Raw genomic sequence first — 19,641 nt, 5'->3', positions numbered from 1 at the left:
TAGGTCTTAAGTCTGCATTGGACATAAGTTCATTGAGAAACGAATGCACAAATCCCAATATGAGTTACCCTGAAGTTGAACTCAGACCTCTGCAGTGAACGTGTCACATACGAGTGGTTAACACTCGTTCATATTTGTGAGGTCCCACGATCAAATATCGACATGGCGTACAGCCATAAATCATTCGACCATTTGATGTTATGTAGCCTAATCATTTTATAAAGTTTAATTATGTAAACCAGTACCTAATCAATCAGCTCCGCTACCAGCGTCTAACAGCCGAGCTATGGCATCGAATCTTATAAGTAATCAATTTTGTGTGCGTGTTTGTTAGAACATACCAGACTGTTGTTCTGGACCCTGAAGGAGACTCGCAGATTGATCCCAACTGGGTTATATACAACAAGGGAGCCGAGATTGTTCAGACAATGAACAGCGACCCAGGACTTGCAGTTGGTATGTACTGGGTGTTTAAAAATGATTAAGATAATTACAGTCAACTGTATTTATCTAATGCACAAGAGCAATTTAAAGAATCATATAAGTTGGTACATGTAGAGAAGCACATAAAGTTTTGTTTAAGTGTTCTCAGTGTATGCATAACATGACAGACGTTTAGGCAGTACTGAAATTCCTCCCTCTCGTGTGCACTGTAGCATTGCTACATGAACTTGAGCTGCCACATCTTAGATCCAGCTTCCAAGTTTTGGCAAGGACTGTGATGTGACTTCCTTGTTACTTGTTAGGCTGTTTTTCTGTGGACCATAATTCGTAATTAACTACATAAATTATTTTAACATTTAATGTTCTGTATTTTAGTGTTCCGCACTTTAGGAAACACTGAGAAACACTTCTGTAGGCAGTATTCATTTTGTTACAGGATATGCTGAGTTTGGAGGAGTGGACTTTGAAGGAACGTTCTTTGTCGATACAGAAATAGATGATGATTATGTTGGGTTTATATTCAGGTGAGGCACTGCATACACCACCATATTGATTGCCACAAAGCGAAAAGTTGTTGTGATGTGACATGGTGAGTTACGGATACTTTGTTTTGTCTTAGTTATCAGGACAATCACAAGTTTTACACTGTCATGTGGAAGAAGAACACACAGACATACTGGCAGGCGACCCCATTCCGAGCCGTGGCAGAACCAGGCATTCAGTTGAAACTCGTTCATTCAAACACTGGTCCTGGACAGATGCTTCGTAACTCACTGTGGCATACAGGTGACACTGAGAACCAGGTAAGCAACAGTACAGAGGCTTTATTGTACCTAATGCCTCAAAGACTACTGATTAAGATTGAAAGCTTAGCGGTAACCTTCGACAGTCACTAACTCTTAATTTTGTATGTATGATTATTTCCTTAAATAGCATTAACCAGTTGATCTTTGTAATGATAAAGTACTGTGTTTTCTTTGCGGTACCAGCTGAATTATTAAAAATCATATAGACGAATTTCAGCTTCAAAGGGTTAAGCATCCGTAAGTATGGGGAAGATTTGTTGCCGTGGTAAAAAGCAGAGGCTCACGTAGATTTCTTTTAGGCAGCAAGCACCTCTGAAACGTAAGTAAACTTTTGCCAGACCTCTTGGTACGACAACCTAGATGACAGCCATCTTCAAATTTTTCTCCTAATTTCCAAAAAGTTTTAGGGTAGTGAAAAAAAATTTGTTTCGTAATATTTGCTTAATCTTTCAGGTGCTGCCAACAGATATACAATCATAATTATAAATTTTCATTTATAAGCATAAAACGTGCTGCATTGTACATTTGTATGTTGGACCAGGTGAAACTGTTATGGAAGGACCCAAGAAATGTAGGCTGGAAAGAGAAGGTGGCGTACCGGTGGCTTCTGCTCCATCGACCGAAGATTGGACTGATCCGACTCAGGATATTTGAGGGCGAGAGCATGGTGGCCGACTCGGGAAATATTTATGACTCGACTCTGAGAGGAGGACGACTTGGGGTATTCTGTTTCTCTCAAGAGATGATTATCTGGTCGGACCTGGTATACAGGTGTAATGGTGAGGAGTTTTGTAATCTGTATTCTTCGCCTAATACCGACAGCATAATTAACTCAAGGATGATTGTCAGGACATAAGTACACATGGGAGATATGAGAAATGCGTAGAAATTAACATACTGATAATTAGTTAGAAACATTTGAAAGTACTGAACAACTGATTTCCATAATCGGGTACTACTATTTTGCCATATGAGACAATTCCAGTTCGTTTTGGAAACGGACCTGCGGACAAATCTTTTCACGAGTTGTTTCGTAACCATCATCAGAGACTTAAAATTTCTTTAATGTTTTTTTTTTACAGACCACGTGCCAGAGGCAATCTACTGGGAGCTGCCACCACGACTGCGGTCAGAAGTATTTATCGACTTGAGCAGGCCCCCACACCCCCAAGCATAGTAGTGGTGAACAGCGAGGCTGTTACTCGTAAATAGCAAAGAATTTCTGTAACAAATATGTACAGGAATTGAGGACTGCAATAATTACAAACTCGTTATGGTAACTGTCTCTTCTTAACTAAAAATCACTGATTAGACAGACCTTTTCATTGAATCATATTGTTTATCTTTAGTTTTGTAATGTTTTGTTTGCGTTTAGAATGTGACATCAAATTACCTGTAAGTTTTAGTTCTATAAATCCTTTACAACAGTCTCAGTATTTTATAATGTAAATCTTTATGTTCTAGATCGTCAAGTTATAACCCCTTTCAATAGCTACGACTTACCTATTTGTTCCTCACGTAATGTACTGACAGACTGGCACAACTATTTGCTGACTCCTTATCTTAATTTTACGTGCCAGATCTAACATTATCCGAGGTGTGGTACATGCAAGATATTAGTTACGTAAAACAGACTTTATTGTACACTAATCTTATTTCATTGTAAAAGAATACATCAAGCCGTGATACTGATAGGACAAGAAGTGGATACATAACATCAATGCGAAACAGAAGCAAAGAACACTGGTTGAAAGTAACATATAAAATGCACAAGATGTTCTTGAAAAAATATGTCCCATCGCATGAACGCCTTGTAAACATCTCTCAAACAGTTATCTTACATTTTGTTTAATCACAGATCAATTTATTCTTTGTAGGAATTTTCTCTGCTTCTCTAGTTACATCTCTGAACAAAGCACTCACTTATCAAATGCTCGTCACTGACCTCTCTGTCCGTATCTCGTTAATCACGTTTGAATTCATAAAAATAGTCTTTCTGGGGAATTACGTAATGTACGTTAATTCCAGCCTCATTTGTAGGTAGGAATTTGCAATACTTTTAACCATAGACTGAGGCAAAATATATCAACTTTATCATCTTCCCGGCTGAAGACAATATTAACGTTCTCTTTGGCTGAAATTTGGACAAGCTGACAGATTGATTAGCATGAAAATTTCTGTATTCACACTGTTAATTAAATTCATTAATGCAACTACTAAAATCAAAATTGTCTCTAAAATAAATTGATCTGCAATACTAATTCTATAAAAAAAAATTAAGTTTGTAAAATTGTGTGCTAAGAGATGTTGAATATCTAGTACAAGGGAAAGTGTTTTTATGCAAAAATTAACTCTCGCTTTTATATTTATGCTAAACAGTGTTTTTACAAGTTGAGCAAATGAAAATGTTTATTATCTTAAAGTTCAGTGAAAATATTTACCATGAACACCCAACATGAATCGGGTTTTGTAGGAGTGGAAAATTATTTTGACAGAAAGTTAAGATCCAGCGCCAAAGATATGTCAGTCAACGTTATAACAGTTCATTGAAGTTACGTGACATTGGAGAGAATACTCATGTTACGAAACCTGGTTTTTGGGTTTAACGCTTGTATAAGGAACTTATCATCAAAATTTATCAACTGAGCTGTCATAAACTATTCATCGTCTTGGGCTAAAAAATCCTGCCTCAGTGTGGACCATTGATGGGATTCAAAAAGACTGAAATACAATGTCGAGGAATTACACGGTTCTTTTCTGATATCTGGACTTAACAGACACAAGCAACAGGAACCATTTTAGATAGACTAAAAGGAAAACAGATAATTTACAGCTGGTACAGTTAAGAATATATCCAGAAAGGAAGATAATGATGATGAGAACATACTGAAAGTTTAAGGTACAGGATGGAAAATGTAAAGATGCTGGAGAAAGAGAGACAAAAAAGCAAAGAAGATGATGCAAATGGAGATGAAGACATGGGAGGAGGATACTGTGAAAATAATAAGGTAAAGGAGGATAAATGAATGACCCAAAGACAAGGAAAAGTGGTGAAATGTTTGGAATGTGTCTGCACTGTTGAACGGAAGATAGAATTTCCACCCCTACGTGTAACTTTCACATTTTATAAAACATCACAGAACTATCATGAGAATTAAAACTAAAGGAACATCAACTTGTCATTACACAAATATTTTAAAAAGTTCCCTGCTTTATACCTTGTCCATGTGCAGTGAACCAGACAAGTACTTTCCTAGGTAATACAGAACTATCCCTGAAGAGTTTTACAGAATATAAATATTAGACAAATTGTCTGTAACTTTTTAAAATGAACCTATCCCACACCTTTAGTTTCCTATGAACATATTTACAATTAAGTTTAAAATATATGTATCAGTAGGCATCTTTTGGTGGTGGATTTGTGATCTTCCTTCTGAACAGCAAGATATGTGGTTCTAGAAAAGAAATCAGTGTTTTATTTAAAAGTCTGAAAAAATCTCTCACTGTAAAGGTTTTTAATAGGAGATGTGCAAACTTAACTTTGTGGCCCAATGCCGTATATAATCTTTACAATACAATCATATACCTCTTTCAAAGCAGTCAGTTTGAAGGGAAAGGATAGCATTATGATGGATATTTTAAATATGTTGTAAGGCAGAACTATCTCAGGATCATGTCCAATGACAGGCCTCCACTCAGATACTGGAAAATTATCTTAAATAAACAGGGCAAAAATGTTTTGATCCAACCACACCTGATGTGCTTGTCATACAATTTGCAGTAAATAAGGGGGGCATAAGATCAAGCGTCTGAAAAGCACAAAAATGTTGTTATGTGAATGTAAGCTATATTGAATCTTCTCACCTGGTTTATGGATCATATAATGAATCCAACCTTGACTCTGCTGAACTCCGATACCACGCCACTCGGTTTCCGACATTAAATGAGTTTTCGGGACCAGTTTTAGTAACTCTTTAGGTAACACAACATGTCTAGAAGCAAATTAAATAGCATGACTACATAATAATGTTTAGTAATTATAAATACATCAGCTATTTTTAATTTTTCGAAAAGAATACACTTTATAATCTAACAAATATTAGGTTAGGGTTTAGGCTTAAAACAAGTAACAGTCAGTCGGTAACACAGCTGTAAGAAAAAAAAGAAGTAGAAACCTCTTACCTATATTCGTATTCGTCATCAAAGTACTTGTAAGAGTAATAAATATCTTTTTGCGACATTACGTTTGACAAATTTTGTATAATAAAATCAATCAGAGCACAATAGAACACACTTAAAACGTTAACCTCCAGAATCTTCGTGTTAATCCGAGTTTGCCACTGCTTTTTTAAACTTTAAATTCAACCAATCGTAAACAGGAAGCAAGTCCCATGCATTACCAATACTTCTATTAGAAATATCCCAATGCTTATGGTAAAGTTCTTTTCTTAAATAACTAAATTTACTTCATTAGTTAATATGAAAATAATTTTTAAACTTACGTAAATGTGCAGTACAATTCATTACATGCATGTATTATTCATTTTGTTAAAAGAATTCGATCGTTGAGAGGCAAGCACAGTGATCAAAAGTATCTTGTCAGCCTTATGCTGCCATCTACTGGACTGAATGTGAATTTCTTCATCGTATGATGTCTGTTCAAGTTTCTTTATTAACTGTGTTCTTATTATTGGTATTCTGTGGCTACAGCCACTGAAACAGTTGACGTTGTTCAGTTAACTGACTTTCGAATTAAGATAGTGATGAAAGTGGATAGTATAATAAAATGCTTAATAATTTTTGAAAGGTACAAAATCTGTTCAAGTGCTCTGATTATTTTCGCCCGCCATTATTGGCATTAGAAACAATGTTATGTCTCTCCTTTTTGCTCGGAATATGTGAAAACAACAACAAGGAATATTATATGTTTGTACGCGACTCAGCGATTTCAGAAATCATGGCCGATGCTGCTACCGTCTTGATGTACAGGTCAGTCTACTATAGTTTCGTATTTAGCAGGGGTCGGGTTGTAAGTGGAGTAGGAGACTGATAGACAACGACTGCTTACCTTTTCCAAGTAGACCAGTGTATCGTAGTGTTCTAGACTGGCAGTGAGGGGTACTCGGTTTGAATCTCGTCAAGCTACAGATTACCCGTAAGGGTATTTTTGTGGTTTTCCTCAGTCTGTTACGGGCATGCTGGGTTAGTCTTGTAGTAGGTTTGCAACCATCTCATTCAAAATCCTTATTTACACATCGTTCATGAATATCTTCCATTCCCATTTGACGCAATATAAACTAATCTTCGCAAATGAAACATTCGTCATCAATCTTAGATTAATCAATATCACAGTCTTAAAAGCTCGTCACGTATAATAATCGTCCCTTAACGTTTGATACTAAATAACTTCTCCACTTGATAATGAATCTAATCACGTAATGCAAGCCTCTATTAACTTTTATGAGGGCGCCTACATCCGATGCAGTCAAGGTTGGCTAATTACATATTCACTCGCCTTCAATGAGACCTATTACAGGCTCGTAGTGTCACTGGGGATGTATTATTCAACCTGGGAGGACGGTGGAATATTCAACAATAGGAAAATCGAGTCGTGTATTTTGGTGCCAGTCTGTGCAAGAAACTGCCTGGAGATAAAATATGATAACTCAAAAACAAGATTTCAGATTCCCACAGCCATATAAAGAGTATTTTTGCTCTGTTGCGCCGTGTAGCACCTGACATTTTCCCGGAGGGACTGAGGAAAACACAGCCAGTCTCTGGACAGCGACGTTTCTTAAATTGGAACTATATAAGTTATTATGAAGCATGACTGAATTTTCGGTTATCTCGGAGAAATATCTTTGTAAAACTTAAACAATGATGGAGGTGATATATTAACACTTCATTTCTGAATAGAGTGATGTAGGACAAACTTGACTGGATAAGTAAAGCTTATAAACCACTTAATTTAATAAAGATCTAGAAAACATGCCTATAATGAAGGTAATTCGCGCTGGAATAGGGTTTCAGAGCAAAGGGCATATACAGGACACACTGAAATAGATCATGATCTAGCTACCGACAATAAACCCAAATCATCCGTAATAAAAATCGATTTAATACGCGGAATAAACTAACAACATTGTTGGTAACGGGGGGGGGGGATGAGTGTGTTTGTAGTTTTATAAATACATTATACACCGCGGGAGGTAATTGGATGTAGCTTTCATAGAATAAAATCAAATGGAAAGTTCATGTCATACAAAGAAATGATCCAATAAAAGATATATGCATCGATTTACCTTGACCTTCAGTCTGGATATTGTGTTTGTACAGAACTATGTAACTTTTGTGTTGCAAAGGCATTGTGGTATAACGAGGGAACAAGAAAAAACTTTCATAATGGTGACGTATAAATTACGTCACGCACGTTGCCCAGGTAATGAGAAGCACGCTAAGCGGCAGTCAGTTGTCAGCTGTATGGCCGGCAGACCGCTAGAGTTCGCCGTCGGGGAAGGGTCTGTGTTTGGTCATGAAGAAATGAATGTCGATATTTTGTAACGGCAGAAATTAAAGAATAACTGTACAGTGTTATCGACAATTGAAGTGATAAAGTACAATTAATGTTTATCTTTTCATAGTGCAAGTCTAAATTTGTATATTGTTGTGTGTTAATTGGGTTTTATGACAAAAGTTTTTTTTTTGTATTTGAAGTGTACGTTGTTTGTGAATCAACTTCAACAATAGGAGTTAGATATTTATCTCGGATGAAGTGGAACAAGAATTCTAAGTCTCCTCACTCAGTCCTTCGCATTTTTGTCCACAGTTCACAGCCAAATAACGATACAGACTATCGACTTTCTTCAGAATCCCTGAACGAGATCCAAATGTCGCTAGGAATTCATCTTGTTCCGAAAACCGTTGACGCAAGTTCTGCCACTTGGCCAAAAATGAAAATGTCAGATTCAGGTTCGGGTGATATTGACGTTGCGAGAATTATCCGTCCTCAGACGGCTACGCTGGAAAGGCCACGGATCCTAGACGTGACTTTGTTAGGTAAAATTGATATGTCCCTTACAAGAAAGGGTCTCCTTTCGATATCCAACCTGTGCATAGCGCCTCTGGACAACATCCAAACATCGAGGGACGCTAAGAGAAATTCAACTTACAACAGAGAAAGTCGTCACGGGGGTAAAACTCGAAAATGGAATACACCAAGAATATCAGTGGATGATAAAGACAGAACAAAACAACTGAAGAATAAATACAAAGTAAACCATCGCAAGACAGACGAGAGTTGCGATGACGAAGCAACTAGCGTATCTGAATCCTCCTCCTCTCACGTGATCAGGAAAGTGTCGAATGCTACTACAGTCAGCAGGAGCCCTTCTAGAGGGACGCGTGTTAAGCAAGGTCGCCGAGACAAAGGCGTGTCCCCGATTGATAGTGTCAGCAGTGATGCCAACAGTCCGAGACGAACTTTCATTAACCCAGCACAAAAAGAAAAACTCCTTTCTCCAGCCAGTTGCTCCAACGGCAATCCGGCACCAACAGATAAGCGCGTTTCTCCTGTGAGTATTGTCAGCAGTACTACCAACAGTCCTTCCAGAGGATCGGTTGTGAAAAATGTGCCTCGAGAAAAACGCGTTCCTCATGTTGGTAGCAGGAACAGCAGTAACGTGAGCGAAGATAAGATTGAGAAACAAAGTCGTCGGACGTGTAAGCGGCCCGTCGTCGTGAGGAAGAACGGGGAGAATGTCCTCGAAGCCTTCGGAGGTCCTAAACCTAGCGACGAAGTTCCGGAACCTTGCAGGACGTGTGGTCGCCCGGAGCAACCGGAACGATTTCACAGTCACCCGCCACCCACCAGCCACAGACTGAGATCGGCAGCGAGGCGCCAGCACGATGACAACAATAACAACAGTCATCACCAGGACGACCCGTCGAATAACAACAACAACAACAACAACAACAATCATCGCGACGACGCGTCGAAGTCAGTTGTCAGCAAGAGCTCTGTGAGTAAGCCAGTGCCTATGAATTACCGAAGTGGGAAATCGATACGAAGGAGGAGTGACTTGACAAAAACTGCGGCCGGGAAACCAGCGCCGATCACGGTCTCACTCGGCGCGAGGCCAGACGCCAAGACGGCGGAGATGCAGCCTGCGGGCCGAAAGTCGCCGATGAACACCGGAAGAGGCGGGGGGCACCTCGTTCCGGACGACAGACCCCCCGTGAGGCCGGGACCCCGCACAGTCCTGTGTTATCTGTGCGGGCGGGAATTCGGAACAGCTTCGTTTCCTCTGCACGAGCCTCACTGCTTGCAGGTGAGTGATCCGTGGTTCGTATCTCCTGCACAAGCGCGTAACAGAGCCACTAGGGTACACCGAACCCATTAATGCACAGTGGTAACTATACGAACCACCTGCTTCAAGCGTTTAGTAATTCTGTATTTTTCCCACCGAGTTTCTTAACAACAAAATAGCTTTTTGTTTCCCTAACGGCATTAACCAGCTGATCTTTGTCGTAGAGACACATTGTGTTTTCTTTGCGGTACGGACTGAATTTGTAACTATTCCAATGAACTTCTGGCTTCAAGTTTGTAACTTGAGATGAAAATATGTCCAAGAACTGTATGTAGGCAATGTTCTATAAGGGATGTTTTGAGGTAGTTTGCCCGTCGGAAAGACCGAGGACAACCACGGAAATCCTCAGTCAGGAAAACACCAACAGAAGTTGCTACTTCCTTTCAGGCAACCTTGGACTGTGCTAGTTTTGGTTAGTGTTCCTTTTGACACACCGCGAGGCGATGGATGTGCGCTGCATTATGACAATGGCATTTCCTGTACAGACCGGAAACACGTGACTCCAAAACTTGCTTCCCCTGTTTACCGTATTTCCGGTTTCTATCCATAATTGGGTCAAAGCTAACATAAGAGTCAAGCATGTTGCAGTAGTAACCAGGTCTTCGTGAAATGATACCAGAATAACCAGTGAGAGATGGGATGGATCGGACGTGACTGGTATAAAAATACGTTTTTATTTTAATTTTAATTTTCAATTTAGAATACGTCACTGGAAAGGTCTGAAAGAATCGAAAGGTATTGGAATTGAGTGTAGCATATGAGGATGTATAGGTCCTTGTTCATGTTTATTTACTGGGTTAAGACATAAACAGACCACAAGAGATTCTAATAAGGAGGCAGGTGGCCTACCGCTGTACCGACAGACAGGCCAGACCGTTTGGAACATCCAAATATACGGTTTCCAAAGAGACGATAAGAAAAATGCGAAATGGATGTCAGAAGGATGAACCGAACACGGCCTCGTATAAAATCAGCGACGTGTTCTGGAAGTCGGTTATCCGGTCAGCCACTAGCGTGCATTTGCTGTGGAGTTTAAGTATCGACCGGTGACACCGCGTACCTGGATTCAGCGGCCAGAAACAATGACACACGGGCGCTCTACATTTCACTACGGCTCGATTATCGCATTTCGACCTTTTTTAGAGCAGATCGATATACGAACGAATCGATAAAGTTAAGGTCGATCGTAAGGGAATGGGTTCATTGTCGTGCCAAGTGACGGGATTTTGTGTTAAGGGTTTTGGACCTTTGGACTCTACTACCAAGAAAGTTGATTGATTATTGTGCAATTAAGTAAACGGGGGAATTAATAGAAGTATAATTTAGATTTAGTGCGCTGTATACACGAAATACTAGTCAACAGAACCCTTGGACGTCGAAACTCGTCTAAATAATATTTAAGAATTCAGTCCGTACCGCGAAGAAAACACCACGCTTCACCATTACGAAGATCGACTGGTTAACGCTGTTTAAGGAAATAATCGCTGTTTACGGTGAGAATCATACGAAACACATAAATACAAACAGAAGGGTTATTGATTATTGAAATGGGTGGTACGTATAGTTACCACTGGGCTTTAAAGGGTTAAATTATTGATCTGTAATTTTTAACCCCTTTTAGGCTGGATTTTTATTTTTATTTTAATATATTTCCGTATATCTCGTGAGTATCACGGGAAAGATTAAATGGAATCGAAGTACCGATTTCTGACGTATTTCTGAGACACGGTGGTGGTCGATACTGTAAGGGGTCGTCGGTTTCTTAAACCGTAGAAATTTCCACGGCACTGTCAGATTAATAATGCATGAGGTTCGGTCTGACTGACGACAGAGTCGATGTTCCTGAGGCGATATCTGTTTCACCATAATGTACGGTGGTTCGATGGGTAAAAGCTGTGAAGTGTAATGTTAGGTCAGGGGCTGTGGAAGTACTTTCAAGATCAAATTTCGGACTTTTTTTAATCAGTAGCATAATCATCGTGTACTGTGCGATTTATTTCTTGTGACCACGTTGCGCATAGGGGGAAGTATGACTAGAGTAGTGGGGGGTTCTGCATTGGGTGTGCAGAAACTATCTAAAGACACTTCGTCTCTGCGGTTGGGACCTTTGAATTCTGACATCAAAGAGAGAGCTGACGCTCTCGTCATGCACGAAATTAGATTCCAACTCGTTTGATCCTCAAACTGTGTTATCTGTCACTGTAAGTTAAAAAATGAACTGGGATTGTAAAATACGATGCCTTTTCTGTTATTCGTCGATGTGAGTTTTTTGTATTCGATACGCCTCTTCTAAATGGGGTCAGAATATTTCAGGTACAAAGAAGGTGCTGACTGCCTATGACATTTCTTTTGCGAGAAATGTTATGTATTTTTACTGCCAACAAAAGAAAATTAATTTCCGTTCCAGGCGACTCTGTGACACGGCCAATAGAGCCGAGGAATTATTTGCTAGTAAATTGAATTAACGTTTTGTGTCGGGGCGAGGTTTTGTTGACCCGACAAACTGGCGTATTATAATATAATAATAAGAAGTTATATAGGCCGAGAGAGACACTGAATGAAAATACACAAAATGAAAACTAATTAAAGAATAAGAGAGAGAGAGAGAGAGAGATAAAAGACGAGATGATAAAAAAAATATCCTATGTAATTAAATGCACTAAGTAATGTCATTGGTTTTAATCCTTATTGAGAAGCTAATGGTTGCTCAGCTGAGTCAAAATGTCGCCGAATTTATTAGAAACAGAAGGTTCGTTACCATGGTTAGAGCAGTTAGCCACTGATATTTATTCTGAGCCAGGTGAATCGAGTTCACACTTTCACGCCCTATTTTCAATATACATTTTAATATTATCCTCCCGTCCATGTGAAGAGCTTCTAAGTTTATTTTTAACTTAAGGTTTCCTATCAAAATTTGATATCATACGCCTTACAGACCCCCCCCCAAAAAAAAAGTGATAGTGGAACCACGGTTCCGGAGAATTTGACGTAAATACGTCTATACGGAAAGGAATTTTATATATTGGCTTTATTCTAAATATTTCCTTTATATATGCTTTACAATTGAGTAAAGTTTGATTAAGACATTGCTTAATCAACTTGAATTAGTTACACTTAAGATGGGTCTGTGGTAGCTGAATGTAATGTAATGAAATGTTTCCTAGGTAACAACAATTCCGAGTAAACAGATGACGTTTCCTAGGTAACATAACAATGAAGTTACACTTTTTCGTAACACATTTTTGCCGAATGACCCTTCCTTATAGACGTATTTACGTCGAAAAAGAAGGAACACATTTCATACGGTTTTGAGACAATTCAAGTCTTATCTGGATCATTAACAAGTTCTTCCTCTGAACTTTCATGAAATTTGTCGAAATTATCTGGCCAGCTGAGCGACTGCTAGCTTATGAAGAAGAACTGTGCTCCGTGAAGTCAGCTTCAAGCTTACTGCCAACACACTGACATCGATTTGAAATATTACGAAGTTGAAATGGAGATTGTTGTGGGTTTCTGGTCGACAGTTCGCAGTATCAACTCGTTTCAGGCTATCGGGCGATAGGTTTTCTTTAAGCTTCGATCTTACCTGTCCGATCCCCCACGCAGGGATGGTTAGGTGTTACGAAATGGAAATAATTGTGCCTGGCGCTGAGAGCAGAGCAGAATTGATCACTGTGGGCGGCGAACAGCGAGTATTTATTATCTCTGAGACATGCAGCTTGTAGACAGAATAAAAGAAGGTTATAGGTCGATTCTTTTATTGTACGAACATATAACTATAAAAATCTGTTTATAATCCAGCCGTCTGTATAAGCGTTGCTGAAATGAGGCAGAATTTTAACCCTTGTGCTCGTACTCAATAGAAGACTCAGAAACCATTTCTAGCTTATTTTTAGGCTGTGGACGAAGGCATTGTGTTCCTCCGAAACGTCGAAGACCGTCGTCTGTAACCGGTCTCGTTTTCCACGGGTCTCTTTTGCAGCCTGAGTAACGGCGGTGCTGTAGCTCAGGCGGTTAGCCGTTCGGCTTCTTACCTCTGAGGTCTGGGTTCGCACCCGGGGCAGTCCACGTGCGATTTGTGGCCGACGAAGTGGCGCTGGGACAGGTTTGTCTCCTAGTCCTTCGGTTTTCCTCCGTCACTATCATTTCACCCCTTCTCCATGTTCACTCATGTATCATCTGGGGGATGGACAAAGGGGCCGTTCCACAGAGACATAATCTCAACCGCATCGCAACATAAATTGCAAGGTGTCACTTCATTGTTTTGTGTCTGCTTAATACGAAGGTTCTTGATTTGACGTCGAGAGATGGACATCGCCCCACGTACGAGATGTTGCCGATATATGTCGTATGTGTCATGATAAATGCCTTCTTGTTCCAGAGGTGGGAGAGAGAAAATTCGAAGCTTCCGTCTCACCTGCAGCGGGCTGTCCCCCAGAAACCCGTCAACCCCCTCACAGTCGAACAGTGGAACGCCTTCGCTTGGGAGGCATCACAGGTACGTGGACGGACCGCTCTGCCCTCCCGGTCTAGCAAGGCCAGGGAATTATAACTACGCTGCCCATCTCCCGGTAAAAGCGGGGTTTTAAAGCGTCGAATATTAGGATGTTTAATGAATTAGAAAGGATGTGGAAGAAAGCGGTTTACCCTAATTTAAGGTAGTATCGTGGTAGTTACCTGGAGGGACTGAGGAAGAACTACGGAAACAACTTTTGTCATGATAAAGATGGTTGTATTTTGGTAAAAGTTTACAAACGATTCAGATGTCCTTTCTGAATCCATCACAGCCCTGATGATGGAGGCAGCAGTAACCTCCGAAACGTCCGGTAAACTTCTACCAGACTACACGGCGCCACAACTCAGAAGACGGCCGTCTTCGGACTCACCGCCGCGTAAATGTCAAATCGTGTCCTGTCAGGAGACCCCGGTCTCCGGGTAGAAATTTTGAAGCTGGAGTGCTAACCACGACTTTCAATGCCCGTGTTTTGTGTTGTTGAACGTGGGTAAGAGGAAGGCGATAAATTCCTAGCCAATGCAACTTGGTGATGGTCTCTCCTCGTTTCGCTCGTAGCGTATATTAGGAACATGATTTCAAGTCCTGTCTGTCACGTGTGACGTCATAAAGCAGAATGACGTCTCCTTATTTGGCCTCGATACGGCCTACACGTGACATTAACGCACACGCTGAGCGACAAGGGTCCAAGGAAACGTAATGCGGTACGGGTCCGAGGCTCGAAGCCTGGCTGGGACATATGAACTATTTTCGGTCATTGCCATGACCCTGTCTTTTTCGACAATTTCAATAAATTTCAAGAAGAAAACGAGTGACAACCGGTCACCTTAAGACGGAAGTGGGACCAGCTCCCGAAACGTCGCGTGTGCGTTTGAAAATATCTCAGATACTGTATATAATGTGCGGTGTCACCCGCTGAGTTGTTCTTTGACTGAGGTCAACGCGTGTGTATGTGGGCAAGGGATCCCACGTCTGCCGGTGAAATCATCGGTCATTATGAACGCCCTCTGCGTAACCGCGTATCCGAGGTCGTCAGGTTTATTCTTATGCTCGTGGTACTACTCAGACATACCTGAGAATTTTACCACAGATTTTCGAAATGGTACGTCCATATATGCATAGCGGTTTCTAATTAAGTGTTAAAATACTGAGTAACACTTTTTTTTTAAAAAAAATAAGATATTTAGTTCTTACGAAATGGCTCGTTTAATAACACAGGTAATTCTGTCTGCTTTCCTTCGTGACGAGCGATAAATTCGTAAATGAAGTAGACGACCAGGTCTAGGGGGGGGGTTGAACTCCTGAAGATGGAAGCGATAAGTTCCGCCGAAATTTTGGTAACCACTTACAAGGCCACAGTCGACATTTTCACCGGCTTGGAAACCTCATCTCTCGATAAATACACGAGATGAGACAGTGGACAAGATTTTAAGCTCATTTCCCGTACATCACAATCCAGGTCTCAAGTCTAGTGCGATCGAAATGCCTGCAGAACTTCTATTAGGCTGCCGCGTTACACATATGTGTCAGATGAGTTGCCTATCGATCGCGGCGGTTCGCGTGTTTCTGTACGTAGACCGAGCTCTGTTGTCCGTGTCATCACACCAGATTGGTGACACTGTGACACGTTTGATGTAAGTCATTGCCAAGTAACGATCCTATGGCAGAGCCCGAAAGTAATTTTTACGCTGTTTTCAAACAGATTTAATCTTTAAATTCTGTGTGCATTATTTTATCTGTGGCTTTTACCAACGATCATATTTATTTAAACAAATGAGATTTCAGGTTTTCGCGGTGACGAGTGTGAAGATGACAGAAATTGGCCGACGTTTCAGAGGTAATACCTCCAATATCAGGACGTCGTTAAATTTCTAAGACTACACATCGCAACATCGCAGACGACTGCCATTTTTAAGACACATTCAGTTTCTGAACACACCACGTTAATTGAAACCTCGTCCCCATGATTCTCGCGTGTCGACACCTGTTACGAAATTTAATTGAAATCCGTCAAGTCATTTAAGAGATGATGCATTCGTACTCCACGCCTGTGTATTCCGTGTACTCTGTTTTGTCACTAGCCTTGTCAGTTGATATGGTGCCGTGTTCTCCCGTTTTGTTTTCAGGCGCATCTCGTACCTTGCGAGAACTGTGGTCGTACTTTCAACCCGGACAGACTGGAAGTTCATCAGCGAAGCTGTCGTCCTCCACCGGGCAAAGTCACTAAACGCAGCAATCAGCAGGTAAAAGTGTCACTTCGTGAAGAACGTGTTTCGACAGTTCAGGTGCTATAAACGATATATCTCGTGTAAGTCACAGAAAAGCCTCCGCTCGAGTGCCACAAGTTCGCACGCACCGGCTACGTTTTCTTGCGAGTCTTAAAAATGAATTACCATTCGACATAATTTCTCCCGTGCCACAGAAGAGACGTTTTAAGTATCTAAAAATCACTTTACAGGAGAAGAAACTGCTTTAGATTTTTAATTCAGTGTTCTAATTAACCATTTAAAACCCAGTGGTAACTATATGTACCACCTGGTTTATAAGACGTGCTGTTTGCACACATCTCCCGACACTTTCACTTTTATAGTTTGCATTTACCAGAAGGACGAGTGGACACTGGCTGGGAACCCTCAGAGCCAGTTATCTTCTGCCCAGTCCCGTAACATCTCTCTCTTTGATTTAAAAAGGACCCTTAGAGCGCATGTCCCTAATAGCCAGTGAAGTGTTTCGCCACATCAAATATGCATTAGCCACGTGAATCAACTGAATGGCCTAGATCAGGGGCAGACAGAAGTAGAGAGCGCATTGAACAGTTTACAGGATAAATTTGCTGACTCAGTTGGGGGTTCGATTCCTTCAAGGTCACGTCGTGTGAACCGGCTCTGAAAATGTATTTTTACTATTAAAACGGTCGGCCAGTTCAGAAGCTCAATATCATGTCCAAGACCGAGTGGAGCTTTGCCCCATAAGGTGTGGTGCTTGTATAGAAAAATGTTCCACTGTCAAGTTTTGGTCCAAAAATAATATTTTTACTTTTTGTGTACAGTATGAGCAATTTTATCCTGAAAAACAATGGAGCGAACACCACCGATTTGGAATTCTCTGTGGCCGATGAATATCTGCTTTAAACGTCCCGTCTCATAAACCGAGCCGTAACGAGTCGAACCTATACGCCGACTGATAATTCTTAAATGTTTTCTTTATTTTTAAGGAAATTTCTCTTCGAAAAAAAGATGTGAATACAAATCTTGAATTTTATCGAACTCGGTGTTAATGTTAAGTCGAGTTTTTTTATATATATACTTATTTATTGTTTAATTTTAACCGTCTAATCACAATAAAATATTTTATTAAATATTAAAATATTATTATTACAATTAACATTTAATATTTAAAATATATATTTTAATATATTAAATGTTAATTGTAATAATAATATTTTAATACTTTAATATTTAATAAAATATTTTATTGCGATTAGACGGTTAAAATTAAACAGTTATAATCATCACAATATGACGCAACATTATCATCTCATACTTATTTATAATTGTCGTTATTACAATTAACATTTAATATTTAAAATATATTAAAATATATATTTTAATATATTAAATGTTAATTGTAATAATAATAATATTTTAATATTTAATAAAATATTTTATTGTGATTAGACGGTTAAAATTAAACAATTATAATCATCACAATATGACGCAACATTATCATCTCATACTTATTTATAATTGTAGTTATTACAATTAACATTTAATATTTAAAATATATTAAAATATATATTTTAATACATTAAATGTTAATTGTAATAATATTTTAATATTTAATAAAATATTTTATTGTGATTAGACGGTTAAAATTAAACAATTATAATTATCACAATATGACGCAACATTATCATCTCATACTTATTTATAATTGTCTTCATTAAAGTGACGGCAATAAAACGTTACTTGTGGAAAAGGGTTGAGACGTTTCGAAACGTCGCGTTTGCAGGACGAGCCTGGGGATGGCGGCGGAGGTGCGAGGTTCCCTCCCGCCGTCTTTTGTTACATCTGCGGCAAGATGTTCGGAACTCGATCCGTAGGGATCCACGAGCCGCAGTGCCTGGAAAGGTGGCGGAAGGAGAATGAGCAGCTCCCGGCTCGCCAGCGCCGCGCGGAGCCCGTCAAGCCTCAGACACGTGAGTGTACTTACACCCTTCTTTCACTATTTATATATCTCTCTCTTTCCTTCTTTTTATGTTTTCTGTGCAGTGGATAATGCCGTCTATATACACATGTTTGTTACAGCAACAGGAAACATCACCTCCCAGGAGGCAATGGATGTCAACTGGCAGGAGCACCTGAAGACGCTTGTTCCCTGCAGTCAGGGCTGTGGCAGGACATTTAACCCGGATCGTGTAGCGGTGCACGAACGAGGCTGCAAGGGACCGAAGAAGTAGACACGAGCATTTGTTTCGCTGAACTGACCACAATATCAGCCATTTTTATTTCTGTCCGAAGGGTTGAACATTGAATTCGCGGAATGAACTAAAAATTTTTTTTTTTAATCTTCATCTGACAAATCATGAGACATCTTTTTCGTTTTCAAAATGCACTTTTTCGATCGTCTTATAGATGCCTCGTAAGCTTCCTGGAACCCGTTGTGGCTTTTTGGAATCCTTCATCGAACTCAAAATGCTCCCCCCCATTAAGAATTTTTTTGAGACGTGGAAACAAGGAAAAAATCACCAAGGTGCTAGTTCCGGTGAATACGGAGGATGTTCCTTCCGGAAGTTCCGGGCGTTTCTCTCGAATGGCGCGGCGAAAATTCTGATTAAGAACTTGAGCATAGGCCTCCTTGTTCATTGCTGTCGCGTGTGGAACGAAATGAGTCACAAGAATGCCTTAGACATCGAAAAATTAAACAAAGAGTGCATTTTGAAAAGGAGGAAAAAATGTCTGATGATTTGTCAGATGAAGATTAAAAAAAAAAATTTTTTAGTTCATTCCTCGAATTAAATACGTAAATACATTCTGTTTTGATGGTTCAGACTTGTTGAAGATGAATAAATAATGTTGAAATATGGTTGTAATTCTTATCTGTAGTGACAATTTTAACCCCACTTTTTGTTTATTTCAACGAAATTAAACTTTTCGTTATTCCAATTTTGAATACGGAAATCTTCTGTTATGTTTCCACGGTCCAATTTCCCAATGTTGAACGATTAGTTAGGTATAACTGTTGACAGATGGCAGGACTGGTGTCGTTTACTCACATTCCTTCGCAAAAGCCAAATGAATTGTTTATCTCGTATGTGGCATGGAAGGGATTAAGAACAGATTATTCAGTTTCGTAGAATTGAGAATCCTAAATCCTATCAGGCCAAGAAGTCATTACTGAAACTTTAGAAAATCCTGACCAGGTTTATGTTCATGCAATAGTTTAAATCTTGCTCGTCTCCCGGGTCATTTGCCCTCCCCTTCAAGTGGTTAAAAATTTAAATTCAATTTAA

At 39.8% G+C, this 19,641-nt stretch overlaps 3 protein-coding genes across 5 annotated transcripts in view; 2 read left to right on the top strand and 1 right to left on the bottom strand.

The window, feature by feature from the left end:
- Positions 1-2,679, top strand: part of Tsp (Thrombospondin) — a 28,591-nt gene extending 25,912 nt beyond the window's left edge. The window contains exons 19-23 of the mRNA XM_022082453.2: positions 335-456; positions 881-968; positions 1,064-1,247; positions 1,792-2,029; positions 2,333-2,679. Coding sequence (XP_021938145.2) covers positions 335-456; positions 881-968; positions 1,064-1,247; positions 1,792-2,029; positions 2,333-2,427 — 727 coding nt within the window. The 3' untranslated portion in view covers positions 2,428-2,679. The remainder of the gene's footprint in view (positions 1-334; positions 457-880; positions 969-1,063; positions 1,248-1,791; positions 2,030-2,332) is intronic.
- Positions 2,680-2,870: 191 nt separating this feature from the next.
- On the bottom strand, positions 2,871-5,625 carry Cks30A (Cyclin-dependent kinase subunit 30A). Its single transcript, XM_087343078.1, has 3 exons — positions 5,433-5,625; positions 5,115-5,242; positions 2,871-4,705 (listed from the first exon to the last, which is right to left on the bottom strand). Exons 1-3 carry the CDS (start codon positions 5,489-5,491, stop codon positions 4,644-4,646), a joined length of 249 nt encoding a protein of 82 aa, XP_087199204.1. The 5' UTR covers positions 5,492-5,625; the 3' UTR covers positions 2,871-4,643.
- Positions 5,626-5,957: 332 nt separating this feature from the next.
- Positions 5,958-19,214, top strand: LOC110838834 (uncharacterized). Of its 3 annotated transcripts, none has more exons than XM_022082455.2 (6): positions 5,958-6,239; positions 8,077-9,577; positions 13,998-14,114; positions 16,256-16,372; positions 18,141-18,327; positions 18,437-19,214. In XM_022082455.2, exons 1-6 carry the CDS (start codon positions 6,118-6,120, stop codon positions 18,586-18,588), a joined length of 2,196 nt encoding a protein of 731 aa, XP_021938147.2. In that variant the 5' UTR covers positions 5,958-6,117; the 3' UTR covers positions 18,589-19,214. The 3 variants fall into 3 exon arrangements, with proteins under 3 accessions (XP_021938147.2, XP_021938148.2, XP_021938149.2); XM_022082456.2 differs by having other exon boundaries at positions 7,613-9,577; XM_022082457.2 differs by having other exon boundaries at positions 5,980-6,057.
- Positions 19,215-19,641: the final 427 nt, after the last annotated feature.

The sequence above is a fragment of the Zootermopsis nevadensis genome, unplaced genomic scaffold (genome assembly GCF_977971745.1).
Source record: "Zootermopsis nevadensis isolate Lab colony 2312 unplaced genomic scaffold, Znev_1.0 Znev_ptg000004l, whole genome shotgun sequence".
Lineage (NCBI taxonomy): Eukaryota > Metazoa > Arthropoda > Insecta > Blattodea > Termopsidae > Zootermopsis > Zootermopsis nevadensis.
The sequence above is the reverse complement of the archived record's forward strand: the minus strand, read 5'-3'. Positions and strand labels throughout refer to the sequence as shown.

Coding starts and splice junctions, on each gene's coding strand:
- Cks30A (XM_087343078.1), bottom strand. CDS start 5,491: ATGTCGCAAAAAGATATTTATTACTCTTACAAGTACTTTGATGACGAA. Junction 5,243..5,432: donor GATGACGAATACGAATATAG/GTAAGAGGTTTC, acceptor ATTTGCTTCTAG/ACATGTTGTGTTACCTAAAG. Junction 4,706..5,114: donor TTATATGATCCATAAACCAG/GTGAGAAGATTC, acceptor TTTCTTTTCTAG/AACCACATATCTTGCTGTTC.
- LOC110838834 (XM_022082455.2), top strand. CDS start 6,118: ATGTTATGTCTCTCCTTTTTGCTCGGAATATGTGAAAACAACAACAAG. Junction 14,115..16,255: donor TCGCTTGGGAGGCATCACAG/GTACGTGGACGG, acceptor TTTTGTTTTCAG/GCGCATCTCGTACCTTGCGA. Junction 16,373..18,140: donor CTAAACGCAGCAATCAGCAG/GTAAAAGTGTCA, acceptor TCGCGTTTGCAG/GACGAGCCTGGGGATGGCGG.